Source organism: Falco punctatus, assembly GCF_963210335.1.
Source record: "Falco punctatus genome assembly, chromosome: 14".
Classification (NCBI taxonomy): Eukaryota; Metazoa; Chordata; class Aves; order Falconiformes; family Falconidae; genus Falco; species Falco punctatus.
The window spans coordinates 11619091-11635557 of NC_137594.1; the positions used below are offsets into that span (position 1 = coordinate 11619091).

Here is a 16467-nt window from a genome sequence, read left to right on the forward strand (position 1 = left end):
TTCATCACACTGAGTAATGTAGTTATTTTATGCACAAAGCAAAAATCCTAAATTTATTTATCCGGTGAAAGTCTTTATGCACATATTTTCTAATACTGATGTGAAAATTAAAACCTTAAGGGTAAATATCGCAGAAACACTAACAAACTTCATTTATTAAACCATGTTAAAATAATCCTTGCTCTTTAGTTGCCTACAACAGGATACAGCATCCCAACTAGTGGCACAGGCAATAACCCTGCTCTAATAAGTAACACAGGAACCTGCTGAAGGCAAAATCAATAGAGCCTGATTCCCAAATTATGTGAATATTTAGTTTTTCAAACATTACACACCAAGATCTTTCAGAGCCAGCTTATCTTTTTCTGCCTTTCTAAGCTAACTGCATAAGTACTGCTTGTAAAAACTATTTGCCCATGCAAAGTGAAATAATCACAATGCCATGCTCATTTACACACAAAATGATTTTGTGTCCCATTGTGCTCACAGTTGTTCAGCTCTCTAGGGGTGATTAAACTAGCTATGCTGCTACAGCTTGAGATGATTTCACTGAATCGTTTCTCCATGAAGTTGCTTCTTTGCTAAGCTGTTATTTTAACCATAAAAGGTAAACAGAAGGCAGTTGTAAGAGCTCCATTCAGCTCCGTGCCCAGGGCTATAACCCTAGGGCAGAGAATGCTGAAAGACTGCAGAATTTTCCAGGGTGTTGCCTTTCTTGCTCTAAAGCCTTCAGGAATACTGTTCATTTAATACACACTCTAGATGATACATTTCAGATCCTACTAAAAGAAAGACTTCAAAAGTGTAAGAACTTTTGGGCGGATGAAGCTTTCCCACCTCTGCACATAGCTTGGGGCCATGGTAACCAATACTGGCTGTTGATGTTGGGAAAATACAGTAGAAATAAACTGCACAGAACAGAGCAGACAGATAGGGACAAGGGAGGTGAAAGGTTGCAGGAAAGAAACAGGCAGCGGTCTGGCAGGGGTAACGAGAAAAAAGGGAAAAGAATGAAAAAGGAGGCGGCTCTGAAGGAGGGACAAAGTTAAATCAAGGAGCAGGCACTTAAAAGACTACAGATGGGAAGCAAGACTAATTAAGGATGTAAAAGCGCTTTGTTTCTCAAGTTTATTGTTGCCAGGATAAAAATTAATTGAAACTAATGCTGTTATTCACTCGTGCAGTTTAATTCCTTCATGCACATTGAAGACGTGAAATGAAAACGGCAGGTTTAAGGACCTGCCATGAAGCAGCCCGCTCCCCCGGGGAGCCGGAGCGAGGGCAGGTCGCGGCCGCAGCCAGGGCCAGCGGGGTCCCGGCGGCTGCAGACCCCCGGCCCGGCCGCAGGACCCCGGCCCGGCTGCACCCGGCGCAGCGCCCGCAGCTGCTCCCACGCCGATCCCCTGACTGGGTTCCCGGGAAAGCTCCTCTCCCTCCCCGGAGACCTTGATTTCTTTACCGGCGGACCCAGGAGAGCATCAGGGGTAGATCGCCCGCCGCAGCCCCCGGGCGCCCCAGCCCCAGAGTGCTCTGTGGGGCAGGACCCGGCTGCAGGAGTTACCCGGCCCTCCCGTGACTTGACGGCAGCGCCTGCATTTCCCCAGCCGGCGTTTAGCGCAGCCAGAGGGGCACAGCTACAGACTTGGCAATTACCTTTGTCTCTATAAACAGGGACGGCGACCGCTCGGGTCTGCCTCCAGAGCCACTCCGAGACAACTGCTTACGCCGTGAACCCAGCCTAAAGACAAAGCAAGGAGGGGGGCACTGCAAACCTCGGGCTCGACGGCTCCAAAATTAAAAGTCCGTAAACATTTGCACACACCTCCGCGCGGCTTCACTGAGCACCGGACCGAGTGACAGATGAGATGGTGCCCAAAACTTTTACAGGGGAGGGGGGAGCTCCCTCTGGAGCTCTGATTACCGACGGGGGGGGCGGGGAGGAAAAAAGAACAAGGGGGAAAAAAAAGGTTGGGTCCCCCCCCCCCCCCCCCCCCGCACACACACACACCCCGCACCCCGCCTATCTCTGGCAGTCTCCAGTCTATTTAGTGCAAGTTTCACGTCACCCGAATGCCTTTCCCTACTGATGGTCAGGGAAATCACCAGCAGGCAACGCACCCGGTCACTCAACTTCTGCCTTTTTCTTCTAAACACCCTGTATGCCCGAAGATAAAATTCAACCAAAAAAAAAAAAAAAAAAAGCACAACATGGCGTCCTTTACTTATTCCCACATAACAAGAAAGGAGATGTCTTAGATGAATGCAAGAAAAAAAAAAAAAAAAAGCCAACCCCGAATCCCCGATCCTGTACATTTTCCGTGCAGCCAATGGTGGTGAGCATTAGCCAGGCTAATGTATTAATTTTGCAGAAGTGTGCCACATCGCATGCAGGAACAGAAATGCAAACTATAGCCTAGAGTGGTTTGAAGTCTACCCCAAACCAAGCCTTCCACTCTCACTGGCGCCAGAGTTTCATTCACAGCCCGCCCGTGTTTTCCATACGCGGCGCTCCCCATTGTCGCCCGCCTTCCCTTTGTGCCGAGCCGCCCCGCCGCCAGCCCCCGCGCCCCGGCCCGCGCACCCCCGCGCCGCGGCACCCCGCCCGCCGCCCGCCCGACCCCCGCGGCTCCGCGTGTACCATGCGGGAGCGCGGAGCGAGCCGCGCTGCCTCCGCCGCGCTGGGGCTGGGCCGTCTTCAGAGCCGAGGCCGGGGCGGCAGCGGGAGCGCGGGCACCCCGGGCCGCGGGGCTCCGCCGGCGCTGCCCATGCTGGAGCGGAGCAAAACAAAACATACACACGGGCGCGCACACACACACACACACACACACAGAGCCACACACACACACGCAGCGCTATCAAAGCGGGGCGGCTGCAAACGGGTCCTGTAGCTTTAAAAAAACACCCCTCCGCCGCTTCTCCTCCGGAGCCAAGCGCCGAGTTAGTTTGAAGAAGAGGCACTTTCCAAAAAAAAAAAAAAAAAAAAAAAAAAAAAAAGAGAGCGAGCGAAGGCGCGAGCGTGCCGCGCGGCGCGGCGCGGCGCGGCGCGATGCAATGCGATGCGATGCAATGCACGGCACGGCGCGCACTGCGCGCTCCGGCCCCGGCACGGGCAGCCGCGGGAGCCGCCGCGTTCCTTACCTTGAGCGCAGAAGAGATCTGCGAGCCCCCCTTTGGCTTTGGGCTCTGTTGGGTTTGTGTGTGGATGGGCTCAGCTTTTTTGCTTTTATTACTATCTTTGCTCCGCAGATCCTGCTGTGATTATTATTATTTTTAAAGCTGCTCTCTCTCTCCTCTCTCTCTCCCCGTTTTTGCTGCTTCTTTTTGTATTTATTTTGTGTGTGTGTGTGTGTGTGTGTGTGTGTGAGGGGAAAAAAAAAAAGCCTTTAAATGAAACTGCCGAGGCTGTTATGAGAAGAAAGGCAATAATCCCGTCTCTAAATAACAGAGGGAAGGGAGAAGAGGAGGAAAAAAAGCGAATTCTTGCTCAGGGCTTTGCAAACGCCTGCAGGGCAGAGGATTAGGCTACAATTAGCTCAGCCCTTTGCTCTCGCCCTAGCTAATTTTGCGATGAAAATTGGATATTTTTCCCTCCTTTTGGTGAAGGTCTCCAGATTTATTCCCCCCCCCCCCCGAATAAAATAAAATACAACCCCTGAAAATTAAATAAGGCTGGGAAGGCGGCCGGCTCCCCAGCCCGCGCCCCCGGCGCCGCTGCCCGCCGAGCCCCTCCGCGCCGCGCGGCTGGGGCGGGAGCCCCGCGCAGCCCGGCCCGGCCCGGCCCTGCCGGGGGATAACGGTTCGGTGTTGGGGAGGATCAGGCCACTGTCACGTCCTTCAACAGACTTACTGAAAAGAAGAAGGAGGAAAAGAGAGGGGGGGAATGGGGGGGAAAAAGCTGATTTTAATCATTGTCATTTGGTCTGATGTAATATTTCCCCAGGCATTTTCAACTAGGCATAAATTTTCAGCTCCCAAATAAGTAACACAGGGCACGTTTCTCACATCTCTTGACTCCTCTGTTACAATTAGGGTAGCACCCACTCTGCACTTGTTGATAAACTAGATCAAGTTCAAAAATAAATAATAAAAAAATAGCCCTGACACCCCCCCGCACACACACACCCCCCAGCACCCAGCGCCGCCGGGGTGCGGACGGGGGGTCTCGGAGGCGGGGGTGGGGGGGGCCTGCAATTATTCCCATCCATCCATCCATCCCGCCTCCCCCTCCCTTTCACCCTTTGCTAATGTCTCGCATTGTAAACGCCAAATTTCCTGTAGGCCATTAAAACCAAATGACGTCTATCGACATGCATTGTGCTATTGCGGAGCGCCCTGGCAGCCCGCCCCCGGCCAAAAGCGCCATTTCAATTAGAGCGCGCGGCGCGATGGCGCGGGGCTCCGCGGGCGGCTCTGCGGGCGCGCACCAGGCGCGGGGGAGGTGGTGCAGCAAGGAACAACCCCCTTCCCCCCCTCAAAAAAAAAAAGGGGGGGGGGAACAAAAAAAGAAAAAGCAAAGCCCTCCCTCAACTTTCAGCCAAAGACGCGGGTCTGCCGATGCCTGCGCGCGTTTGCCAGCCGCCGCGGGGGGTGCAACCCCCGCGCCCGGCTCCGCGCTGGTCCCCGCGGAAGTTTGGCGGCGGGTGCGGGGGGGCCGCTCCGCGCCCCGATCGCGCCGCAGCCGGCGGGCGGCCCCCTGGCGTGGCCGCGGCGCTCGGGGGACACCCGCCGCCTACCGCGCCCGCGGAGGGGCGCCGCGCTTCCCGGCGGCCGGTGGCCGCTGCGACTCGTCGGGCTGCAGCGCCTACTAGCGCCGAGCGCGGCCGCGCAGGGGAGTTATGCAACGCTGCGCGGCCCCGGGAAGGTCAGGCCGCCGTCGCGCAGGAGGGGCCGCGCTCCCCGCCGCACCCGCGCTCCCCAACGCGCCGCGGGGCCGCCCCGCCGGGGAGCAGGGCAGGAAGGCAGGCAGGACCCCTAAAACTAAGGTGTTTGGTTTTTTTAAAAGTTCTCTTCCGTGGCAGGAATAAACAGAAACTTTTCTCCTAAGGGTAGCTTTTTTTTTTTTTTTAGAGTACAAACTACAGGAGAAGAGGGAAATTTTCTCATTAAAGTTACATCCCTGCAGTTAGTTCAATTACTTGATATATGCAGAAGATGTTGTAAATTTAAAGATTTAAATAGCTTACAAAGATGCCGGAGGCTCCATCAGTTAATTTCCTTAATTTATGGATTTTTAGCTGAGCTTCTGAAATGAAAAGGAGAATGAGAACTAGGTCAGCAGAGAGATTTGCATCCAGAACAGACTAAAATTTGTTTTCCTTGACCATCCCATCAGCCCAGGTGTGATCCTTTGGCAGGGTCACCGTCCCACACCTGACCTCCAGGGTGGGACTCTGCCTCTGAGAGCACCGCACAAAAGGGTGGATTTTATTCTAAAACAAATTCTGAAGGCGAGCGTGTCCCCAGACGGCTGCTTCACCTGAGCACTGGGCAAGGCTGTAGCCTAAGTAGCCTCATCTCCCCAGTACTCTGGTCAACAAGTGGATACAGGGCGGACGAGATGCACTGAGACTCGGTGACCTGTCATGCAGCCCCAGTTTCACTCAGCTTTTCTGTAGGGGTGCAAGCGGACTATTTGGGATGGCTTGGCATCATAATTTTTACTTCCCCTGTGAATTACTAACTGCTAAATGAAAAATAAATAGGAGAATCTCAAACAGCAATCAAAGCATTGTAAAAATGGGATGCTTCTGCATGGAGGCACAGTAAAGAGGAAAGAGAAGATCTAAACATGCTGCACTGAACAAAAAGCAGAAATTGTTTTCTGACTCATCCCAACACATCTGTGAGAGGTACCATTTAATTGTGCTGCGTGGAAATGGGATGCATGGCTAATAAAGATTTGTTTTGTTTGTTTGTTTGCAGATCAAAGCAAAGACACGGTAGCACTTGGGATGAAAAGGCATGCGCATGGTATGTAACTTGTGCAGGATTGTTTTCACAGTATCTAAGAAAAGGACAATGTACTTGAGAGCTTTGAGTTTTTTCTTGCCTGTATTAATGTTGAGGGTAATAAAGGTACGCGTTATAGCTCTGTATGCACTCACTCATTTCTTTCTTCTCACTCAAGTGTGTGAAAGCCTTTCTGTTGTTGTGTTTCAATATGTATGAATATATACATATGAATTAATACTTAAAAGACTGATATAAACTAAACAGTTTTAGGAAGCAACATTGCAATATGATTAGTATTGGTGTTCATGATTTAACATTTCTTTTCCCACTAGATGAAGTTTCTAAGATTTGCAAGGTACGTGTCAAGGACGGGTATATAAATGGATTTTTATTTATTCACAACTCCAAGACTAATTGCTTCTCTTTGCCTGAAGGCCAAGAGATTGGTTTTAATATGACACTTCAAAAGTATTCATAGAACTACAGAGATACTAAGTGTCATTGTTTAAGAGAGAAATCTCGCTATGCTACTTGTGACCCTGAAAATAAAATCTTCCACTGTATTTTGAATCCTAATGTTGTTGTTCAGAGTTTCACTTAAAGCTCAACTATTAAGAAGTGTACAAAGGAAAATACTAAATAGTATGTAGTGAACAAAAAAGAAGAAATGCTGTTAGAACTGAACATAACTTATTTTCTCAACAACTCTATTATCCTCCCTATAAAGCAATCTGAAATGTATAACAGAAGATTCCTGAGCTCAGTTGCAGGATATTATGATTAAAAGTGGTAAGTTATAACTTATCATAGGTGTTTTAAAATTTCTTGGCCAAATGCCCAGCATCTGTTTATTAAGATACTAAATATTTCAAATTAAATACCTTGGATTTTTTTTGTACCAGCAGTTCTTTGTATTCTGTGCAGATGCCTAAAAATGGGGTTGGACAGAACCTTTCTGTAACCTGGATTTTTTATTTAATTATTCCATAGTTCACTTCCATTTTTTTCAATAAACTGTTAAAAAAATTACTGACATTCTTAAGGCAATGTGAAAGAGAAGCCCACCAAGAACCCCAGCTCATTTTTCTCCACTTTTTTTTGTGTTTTCCCAAAATAACAAATAGTGTATATTTCAGAGGACGGAAAATGACTAGAATGGGAAAAGATGCAGATTTGAAGGAATATAAATGTCCTATCAAAAAAGATGTTCAAAACATATTTTGAAATGACCAGATTTGAAATTTACTGACTGTGTGAAAGAAAGTATCACTAATTGAAAAATAACATCAACTTCTTCTGCATCATGCTATATGAATTAGAATAACAACTTCCAGTCGGTATTGTTCTTGAAGGCCTCGTATGAATCTATGGTAGCAGGCCTCATCCTGTCTTAGTCCTTACTCTTTTCCTTATTATGTGTCTTATCTGGAAATTTGAGTCTGACTTCAGGACTTCTTAGGTTATATATCTTAACCTGAGGCTTGATGCTGGCTTGCTGGCGTCCTGGCAATGATATTGATATTCCCACTAACTACAAGAAGCGCAGGAAGAAATCCACAGACTGCCTGTCCCTCCCGTCTAAAACACACCATGCTCTACAGGGCGTTTTAAGATAAAAAAAGAAAAGTTAAAAAAAGATAAAAAGAGAAAATGGATCATTTAATGAAGTGTTTAAAGCAGATAAATGAGAATTAGGAGTTTATTCCTTTAAAACAAAGGAATTGATGCCTATACATAGATTAATACTCTTCCTAGTCATAGTTAAGACACCACTGTAATCTAGATGGACTTTTATTTGGGGAGAGAGGATCAGAGTAAGAAATTGGTGCTTCCTAAGTAGTTGTTGGACTCTGGTGCATCTTCAGTAGGCACTTTGTTGCCTCCAGTGAGGTTTCATGGATGTGACTGCATTTAGCCCTGTCTCCTAGACTGCAGACCAGGGAGAAACACATCTGAATGTGGAGAGTAGGCAGCCCTGGATCCTGTGACTAGCACCGTCGCTTCCGTCACTGAAAATGAGATAGAAGCAGAAGGTGTGGAAGGCTGATGTTACAAATGCGTTGAGAGCTGCCGGAAAGGTTTGTTCTTGTGAGAAACCTGAAATATTAAGCACGTTGAAATTCCAACACTCGCTACAGTCAGTTGACATATAAGGAATAATAAAAAGGAAGAATTAAGGACATCTCTCAGTTGAAGCAAGTTTTCAAGCCAGTTGTAGTGCCAATCATTCTGGAACAGGAACTTGACCCAGGGTTTGCTAATTAAGTCAAATAATTTTTTGTCATTTGTAGGCAGATAAGGAGTTTCCTGGGAGCAGTAAGTATGACCGTACAAAGAACAAAATCTGATCATTAGGAAATCACCGAGTCTTGTCACTCTTTTCCCTTGAATGCTCTTCTATTCTTTTCAAGAAACAGCTTGCTGCTGAGTGAGTTTACAAACCATTACTTTATTGACTAAATACAGATTGACTGTTTTTAAAACTATCCATTATCCAGCGCCTAACTCATGACAACAGCATGATACAAAGAAATAATCTACACTGGAATGCCAAGATGAAATAGCTTGTCAGGCGATACAGTATAGGAGAGGTTTGCCTGTCTCTTCTGCTTCCAACTGTTATAAGCCAAAAGTAGTTACCAAAAGAAATGTACTTAATTGAGATGTCCCATGTTAGCGTTCAGCACAGTGTTCCTTGTTTTATACATTGCCATTTTGTTGTGTGTTCTCACTCCTTAGGCAGTTACAATACTGAGGAGTATTTTTAACCTAAGTAACATGCATGGCATTAGTTTTTAGCTACTTATTAAATAAAATAAAGCTTATCCATATTATATATGTCACAGAGAGGAAAAAACATAGCTGAATGTAATCCATTCATTGGTATCTTAGAGACACAAAGTACTCTGAAGAATGTCACAAATCCACATGGTGTCCCTGAGAGCTTGATTTTTGCATATGGATCGCTGACTTGGCTGAACGATGTATAAAATCCTGTGTAGCCAGGCAGCTCCCAACTGAATACACTTCTAAGAGGGGTTATATGCATTGCTTCTGCCAGCAAAGGTCTGGAATATGTTAAACTGCAAAAATATCACTTAACAGAATACAGAGAACGAAGAGAAGAGCCATAATGGCCCTTTTGTATCAAATAATTTACTGGTTTTAGGATCTTTGGGCACAGGCACATCTAGAATCATAGGTAAACTGCTTCTTATTTAGGTAGCAGCGTTTCAGCATGCTTTTTCTTTGGCAAATAACAGACTGAGGGGTTTGGATCATGCATGGCTGGGACAGAACCTGAGAGAGCAGCAGCCTGATGAAGCATCATGAAAATGGAAGAAAAAGAAAACAGAGCAAATTCTTCCAGGTATGGAGGCCCTCTCTGATTCCAGAAAGGGACAGGGTAGTCAGAAAAAGACCAGGGAAAGTCTAATGTCAGTGGTAGGAAAGGGAATATTGTCAATCACTCAGCTTTTCAAATCTGCTCTAAACAAAAGGTGGTACAAGCTGTTGTGACCCTCAGACAACAGGCTGAGTAGATAGATAAGTTCTAGGAGGCAAGGGAATGACTTCTTGGCTGATAAAACAGAACCTGAATTTAACAGTACGTGAAGATGGAATTAAGCACACTTCTATGTTGCAAAATATCTAAATAATAGAAAAAAACCCCACAACTGGAAGTTGGAAACTAAAAAATTAATTTGAGGTTGTCATGTTCATCTGTTGGATGAAATGAATAGCGAATTGGAGTTTGTGGAACTGCGACTAACTTGCAGATCAAGACATACCACAGAACAAAACTCAATGCTGCTAACAGTATGAAAAGGGAACAGTAACAGTGTTGTGGTCTAGGATTTCTGCATCCTAACCCCTTGATAGTTATCCCTGCCCACCTGTGATGCAGGCAGGCTCAGCTGGAGCGTTTCCACCACATGCTGTGGTGGGAACGTGCTCCTACCAAATGGGTGATGCACAGCAGTGCTGCTCTTCCTGGCCTGCCGGAGCGGAGCTGAGCTGCAGCCGCGGCGCCATTGTTTTAGCACAAAGAAGATGAGGGCTCTGAACCTGGCCAGCTGAGTGAGAGCCTATCCAAATCCTGCTATGCCAGAGACCCTTGGAAAGGAGGCAGTATGTCAGACATATGGTTGAAACATGCTGTGCTCCAGCCATCCTCGGCTAGCGTATGGTCTCCCGAGTACCACTGCCAGCTGGGCTCTAATTTACGCTGGGCCTGAGAATCAGGGACCTTAGCAGTCTCCCTGATGGTCTCTTCTCCTTTGCTTCACTGATTTCAGATACGCAGCTATGCAGAGCTTTTCATTTCCCCTGCCTGGCATCCTTTCAGGCAGACACAGGGGGATACACTTCTTTACTTAAACAGTGTGTTTGGTTGAAAAAGCAGAGGCCAATATTCTGTGAGAGTAAAATCTGAGAATCCTGCCTCTGTAAAATTTTTAATATCCATGGTATCACCTCAGATGTCGTGCAAGTATGTGAAGTTAATAAAACAAGCATCCTCAAAAGTCTGATATAGAAACAGCATTGTCAAGTAGCAGAAATTCTATTTACCTGTTCTAACCTGTATTTTTGAGCACATGTGTGTTGCAGCATCATTTTTCATGGATTTGTGCTCTTAACTTCTTAAGCATCAGATTATTCCACATTTTTGTCATGGATTTCTTCTCAGAAAGAGAAGAGGATGCCTTTTCTCTTGTTGGAATAAACTCCTTAAATAAGAGGCATATTTCTCATGATGAAGTATGTATTGAACGGTGCACAGAGGAGAGAAAACCCAAAGTCTTTGTCAAACCCTTGTTTAACTTTTAGTTCAGGAGTGTCATTACAATGCCAAGGGTTTTGCCACCTGTAGTCAGTCTTCAGTTTGAAAGGTTATTGAAGGCACTCAAATTTGTATTTTTATATCCAACTTTTAGTTTGCAATAGATGTAGAGATGCAATGAGATGTAGGACTTGTAAAAGGCATCTGTAAACAGATTAAGTAAATACAAATTGAAATAAAAATTATTTGATGCTTCTGGACCTGGAATAGTGGCCGCCTTGAAATAGTTTTAGCAGCAATTACATGGTTATGTTTTTGTCCATCTCTGGAACATTATACTTATTCTGCTTTAGGCAAAGGACCATTGCACATGTTTTTATTTTTGTGAATGTTACTCAGTCAAGCTTTCTGTTGTCAAGATACCCTCTTGGAAAAAAAGTGCAGGTAAATGTTGAGACATGATATTCTTTGGTGAGTAAAGGTATTCAAAAAGGCCTAGAATCAAACAGTTTCACATTAATCCCTTATTTCTGAACGCCCTGCATTACCTGTGACTGGAGACTGGCCTTGGCTGCTCATCGGCTTGCTCAGAAGTGGCTCTTCTTACAGAGCCTCACTAATTGGAGTTAGTTTTCTAGACCACCTCCTGTTCCTCGCAAGGTATCCCTGAGTTACAGTGTAACCAAGGGCCCTGCTGGCTAATGACTGCCGTTCCTTTGAGGAATTGGTGACTGAATAGTACAAGGCTAAATTAACTGTATGGGTAGAAATTATCTTCAGTCAACAAGACCATAAAGGTGTCCAAGGCCACATAACCCCATCTACATCACTGTGACCCTCCAGCCCCTTCCTTTTGCTACTTCTATGTTCAGTTCTTGCCTCTTATTTCAGGTGACGCTGGAGATTTTTGGAGCAGCAATGCCCAACACACTGGGAACCCGTTTCTCACCTGGTTACAAGAGTCGCGTCATCAGCTCTGCTGAGATGATTAAGTGATAAGGGATGAGTGAGAATTACGCTTGGGTCTGTGCAAGGATCCCATATTGCTTCTGCATTTGCTGCTTTCTGGAGTTTCACTCTTCAGTCACAGGCCTGGAATTCAAATGCAGACGTTCCCCCTGTGGGCCAGATACTTGCTTTTCACAAGCATCTACATTCATATTCCCAGAATGGCGGGGACACGAGAACTGACAGATGGGACACATTTTGACTGTGAAAAGGGCAGTTCTTCCAAAAGGATTAAAGGTTCTTCTTTCGGGTGCCTGGGGAATGATGCGGCAGGGTGGGTGGCTGCTGTGGGGGCTTCCCTGAGTGGCAGGAGAGGCAGGGAAGCCGCGCTCCTTTCTGCTCCCCTTTTCTCTCTCCGTTTGGTGGAACTGGTAGGAAATTGGTCTGGCTTCGGGAAGGAGGAGGACTAGAGGCCACTCTCAGAGGCCACCTCAGCCTCAGCGTTCCTCCTTCGGCCCACCACACGTGTGTAGCCCTTCAATTCCCAAGCGAAGGCCCCCATCCGTATTGTTCTGCCACTCAGCAGCTCTGCCACGGTAGAATAGCAAGTCCCCGTCTCTCTTGTTATGCTGCATGAAACTAAAAATATCAACCCCACCGGAGTTACTTCTGCATTAAAGATGTAAGTGAAATAAAAATCACTTTCTGAGCTTTTTATTTTTTATTTAATTTTTAATTAATCTTAATTAAGTTGAATCTCGAAGTGATCTGAAAAATAGTTTTAAATGAATATATCTCTCTATATTTCGGGTTCTGGTGGTGGTGGTTGGTTTTTTTTTTTCCCCCCTTTCCGTTGCCATTGCTGAGCGCATGAATAATGCAGGACAAATGCTGTGGCTCCCCATTCGTGTGGCGCGAGTCGGGACGGGACGTTGTGCAGGACAGGCGGGAGGCAGCCGGAGGGCCGGGAGCCCAGTGCCGGTGGCCTGTGCAGGCGCGCCGGCCCCGGGGCAGCCGCGGGCCCCTTCTCCCGTGGGTGCCCGGAGAGCCCCGGGCGGCGGGCAGGGCCGGGCCGGGGCGGCGGCGGGGAGGCCGCGCTGGGGTCCGGGGGAAGGCGCCCGCGGCCTCCCGCGTCCCGCCGTGGCGCCTCGCTCCCGCCTCAGCCCGCCACACGGCCTTCCCGCCACCCGCCGTTGCCGTGGAAACCGGCGGCTGCTCCCGGGGGGGCAGTGGGGGCTGGCAGGCAAGCGGCACCCCGGGGGCCTGAGGGGACGGGCCTGGGGGATGGGGCCTGGCGCTTTGAGGGGGGTCCCCGTGGAGCTGCGCCTGTGGGGCGAAGGGGGCCTGGAACTGCGGGGCAGCCCCTGGGGCTGGGGGCTGGTGTGGGGGCCGCTGTGGGGCGGGGGCCTAGCGCCGCCGATGGCCCAGCGGGGCAGGGCCTGGTGCTGCGGGGGCCGTGGGGCTGAGGGCCTGGCGGGAGGCAGGCGGGCCGTGCGGGGGCGCTCCCCAGGGCTGGCCGGCGGGGCGGGATCAGCTGTGCAGGGCAGGTGTGATGGGTGCGCTGGGTGTGCCGCCCAGTTTGAGGTAAAAACTCTTTGTGTGAGCAGGTGGAGGGTGCAGGTGGGGGCACTGGCGTTAGCCCCAACTCCCAGCGACCTGCAGGTGGGAGCGGCGTGAGGTGTCTGGGGAGCTGCTGGCAGAGGGTGGTCCTCTGAGAGGTAGGAAGTGTTGTTGTTTCTAATTAATGCCTGTGTGGTAGCCTAATCTGTGTTACGGGGCTCTCAGGAGTATTGTAGCAACAAAGGTATATTTTAGGGTTTGGTTAATTAAAAATTACTTATAAATCTGCCTAGGTGCTGTGTTGCACTTAACGCTGCTGTTGTGGCAGTACCACGGAAGAAATACACCATGGTGATGCGGTTACAGCTGTAGTTTGACTGACCTCCTGTAGAGCTCTTTCTCTGCTAATTTCAGTCATTCCTCATTGGATACTGAATGCTTGTTCTTCTCCTTCTGTCAGTTGAAGTAGTTGTAGTGGGGATGGTGGAACTGATACCTGCTTTTAGCCATCTCGGTAGAAGAGCACATCCCTAGATGTGTGCAAGGATTAACAGGTCTGATCTGTGCTGCAAGTTTTGCTCTCAGGGTGTGGGTTATGCCGGTCTTGTAACCGCACTCGGTTGTAGGGCAAAAGTTTGTAGCAGGCTTAAGGTTTTGCATATGCCTACATACTGGGATAAAGTTCTGTCTGGAGTCTTCAGGAGAAATGATAGGAACTAAATTCTGTTTTCATTTTATAATAAACTTCTTTTTTTTGGGGTGTGTGTGCTAATTTCAAGTACATACAGAAGTGTCTAATATGTGGTGTTTTTTTAGCTATATGGATATATACTTTATATAAAAAGGGTATCAGTAGGGCACTTAGATATTTGTAGCGAGGATGTGCCTGACTTGTTTGCAGTAGTGTGGTTCAAGCAAATAACTTGCTTTAAAAGGCCTGATTTTTATATACAAGCATGTGTGTATGTTTATTTTGGAGTTAATTCCTTTTTGAGAGTGATAATAAGGGAGAAGGTCTCTCTAAATAAGCTAAATTGAAAGGAAATAATTTAGGAGTTGGATTCAGTATGTATAGTGACTGAATAAATCTAATCATCTAGATACCTGTAAACTCTAGAGTTTCACACTGCATCGCAAGCTTTTCTCAGCTGTTGTTTTTTGTTTTTTCCTTTATTCCCTTCAAGGAATACTGTGCCAATGCTGCTGGCACTTGGCTTCCCAGAAATAGGTGTTTAATTCAAGTGTTTGAATGGTGAAATTATGTTACTGTTTCTTTGTGGTCTATACAAATTAACAGGGTAGTAACTAAAATTCTGTTTGAAGTACTGCATTCCTAGGATAGAAAATAGACAGTGTAGGAAATAGAGCCAGTTCTGAGAAAATACTGGAGTAAACTCCTGAAATAGGACAAACGCTTTAGTATTTAATTTTTTTTTTAAAAAAGCAATCTTGAGGTTTTGTACTTTTCTTCTATAAATTAAAAAAATATTATCTTTGCTGAAGAACATGGCAAAAAGTATCTGTTCTAAAGTACAGATATCTGGGGAAGCTTGCCAATATACGGTTCATGTTTCAAAGTAAAGCATGATCTTTATTGAGCATTTTTGAGAAAAACAGTTACTTAATCATGCAAGGTTACTTTCCATAATTTTGAGAACAGTTACTGATTGTCTTTAAAAAAACAACCGACCACTAAGAGTGCTTCTATCTCATTTCACAAATGGTTCTTATGAAGATTTTTCTCTGATTGTAGAAGTTGATTTGTAGTCTTAAGAACTGAATTTCTTGGCCATCTACTTGTGTAACTTAAAAAAAATCTCAGTCTGAGGAAAACATCAGAAGTACTTGTCTTGATACCTAGATCCTCAGTCTCTGTATGCTGCGTAGAATAGTTCTGTGAGAAAGGCCGACAGTATCAGGATAGAATAATCTTGTGAAAATGCTGATGTTTTCAGAGACAAGAGCTTGCCTCTGCATGGCTTACATGATGATTCTCTTACAGATTGGTAACACTTTTTAACATGGGCAAAAGGAGTAAACAAAAAGAACTCTGATGGTATTTAACAGTGCAGTTAGCAGAACAGTGCTTGTAGCATTGTCGGACTTATTATCTTGTTACTTGTGAAACATAGTATTGGTTCAAGAGTGTGTACAGAGCTGTAACCAACTATGTTTATTGGATAAACTGAGTTCTCACAAGCTGCATATAGGAGTATTTAATCCTTTGTGGGGCAACTGGGGAAGCAATAATTTTGAGACCAAAGCTTGCTGGCAGCCCTGCGCAGTGCAGAGCTACTGCAATTAAAGTATGGGAAGCTTTTAATAAGAATTAAGGGGGGGCAGGAAACAACAATTGCACATGCTCGTCTATTGGTGACAATTATAGCACACTCACTACATCCTATGCAAAGAGCAGTTTGTAGCTTTTTTGTTCACATGCTGTTATGAACCTATGTCCATCCTGTAAGTTAAAGCTCTTCTCTGTAATAGCTCCATTATGAAATCAAGAGAGGAATTACTTAGACAAGGAAGATCAAAGCCAATCTTACATAGGTATCTGGTGATCCAGTGGATTTTTTTTTTCTCTAATTCAGAACTGGTGTGAACCAAGTTCTGGCTTCTATTAATCTATGATAAACTTGGTCATGCAATTTAATGTGGTTTTTTTTTGTGGTGCCCAATGATTATGCTAATAGAGCGCTAACTTTGTGATATTTAATGCTTACAGCATTAATAGCAAAAGGCAATATCTGGGGCTTTATTGTGTCGAAGATTTTTAGTATGTTATTTATAGATCTGAAACCTACAAGATATGATATAAAAGCCTTCAATATGAAAAATGTTACATTTCTGAGCAGACAGTGAGAAAATTGCCTTTTAGAGGTCAAAACTCCCAATGCCTCTGGCAACATGGCCTTGATGTCATTTGACAGGGTGGAAACACAGCCCTTCATGGGAATAAACAGCCAATACCTGCATGATTCATTTCGTTAGGAGGGTTCTCCCATTGTTGCTAGGCAATATTTGCTAGGTGGCGTTAAAAAAAAAAAAAAAAAAAAAAAAACACAACAAAAACCCCCAAACAACAAAAACCCTAAAACCCAACTTCTGTCTCCTCAGAATAATACTTCTTGCAGGTTGTCTTGCTATTGATATTGATTCTCATTCTGTTGTTTGGGTGTGGATTTTTTTAAATTAGGTGGTAATTTCTTCTTTCTGCAGAA

At 46.1% G+C, this 16467-nt stretch overlaps 1 protein-coding gene across 2 annotated transcripts in view; it reads right to left on the bottom strand.

The window, feature by feature from the left end:
* KCTD15 (potassium channel tetramerization domain containing 15) overlaps nucleotides 1-16467 on the bottom strand; it is a 221981-nt gene that overhangs the window by 42645 nt on the left and 162869 nt on the right. The window contains exon 2 of one of the 2 annotated variants that reach the window (XM_080365034.1): nucleotides 3139-5049. Coding sequence is in view for 1 of the 2 variants with exons in the window: in XM_080365033.1 (XP_080221159.1) it covers nucleotides 2639-2641 (3 nt within the window). In the remaining variant the exon portion in view is untranslated. The other variant, XM_080365033.1, reaches the window with a different exon arrangement.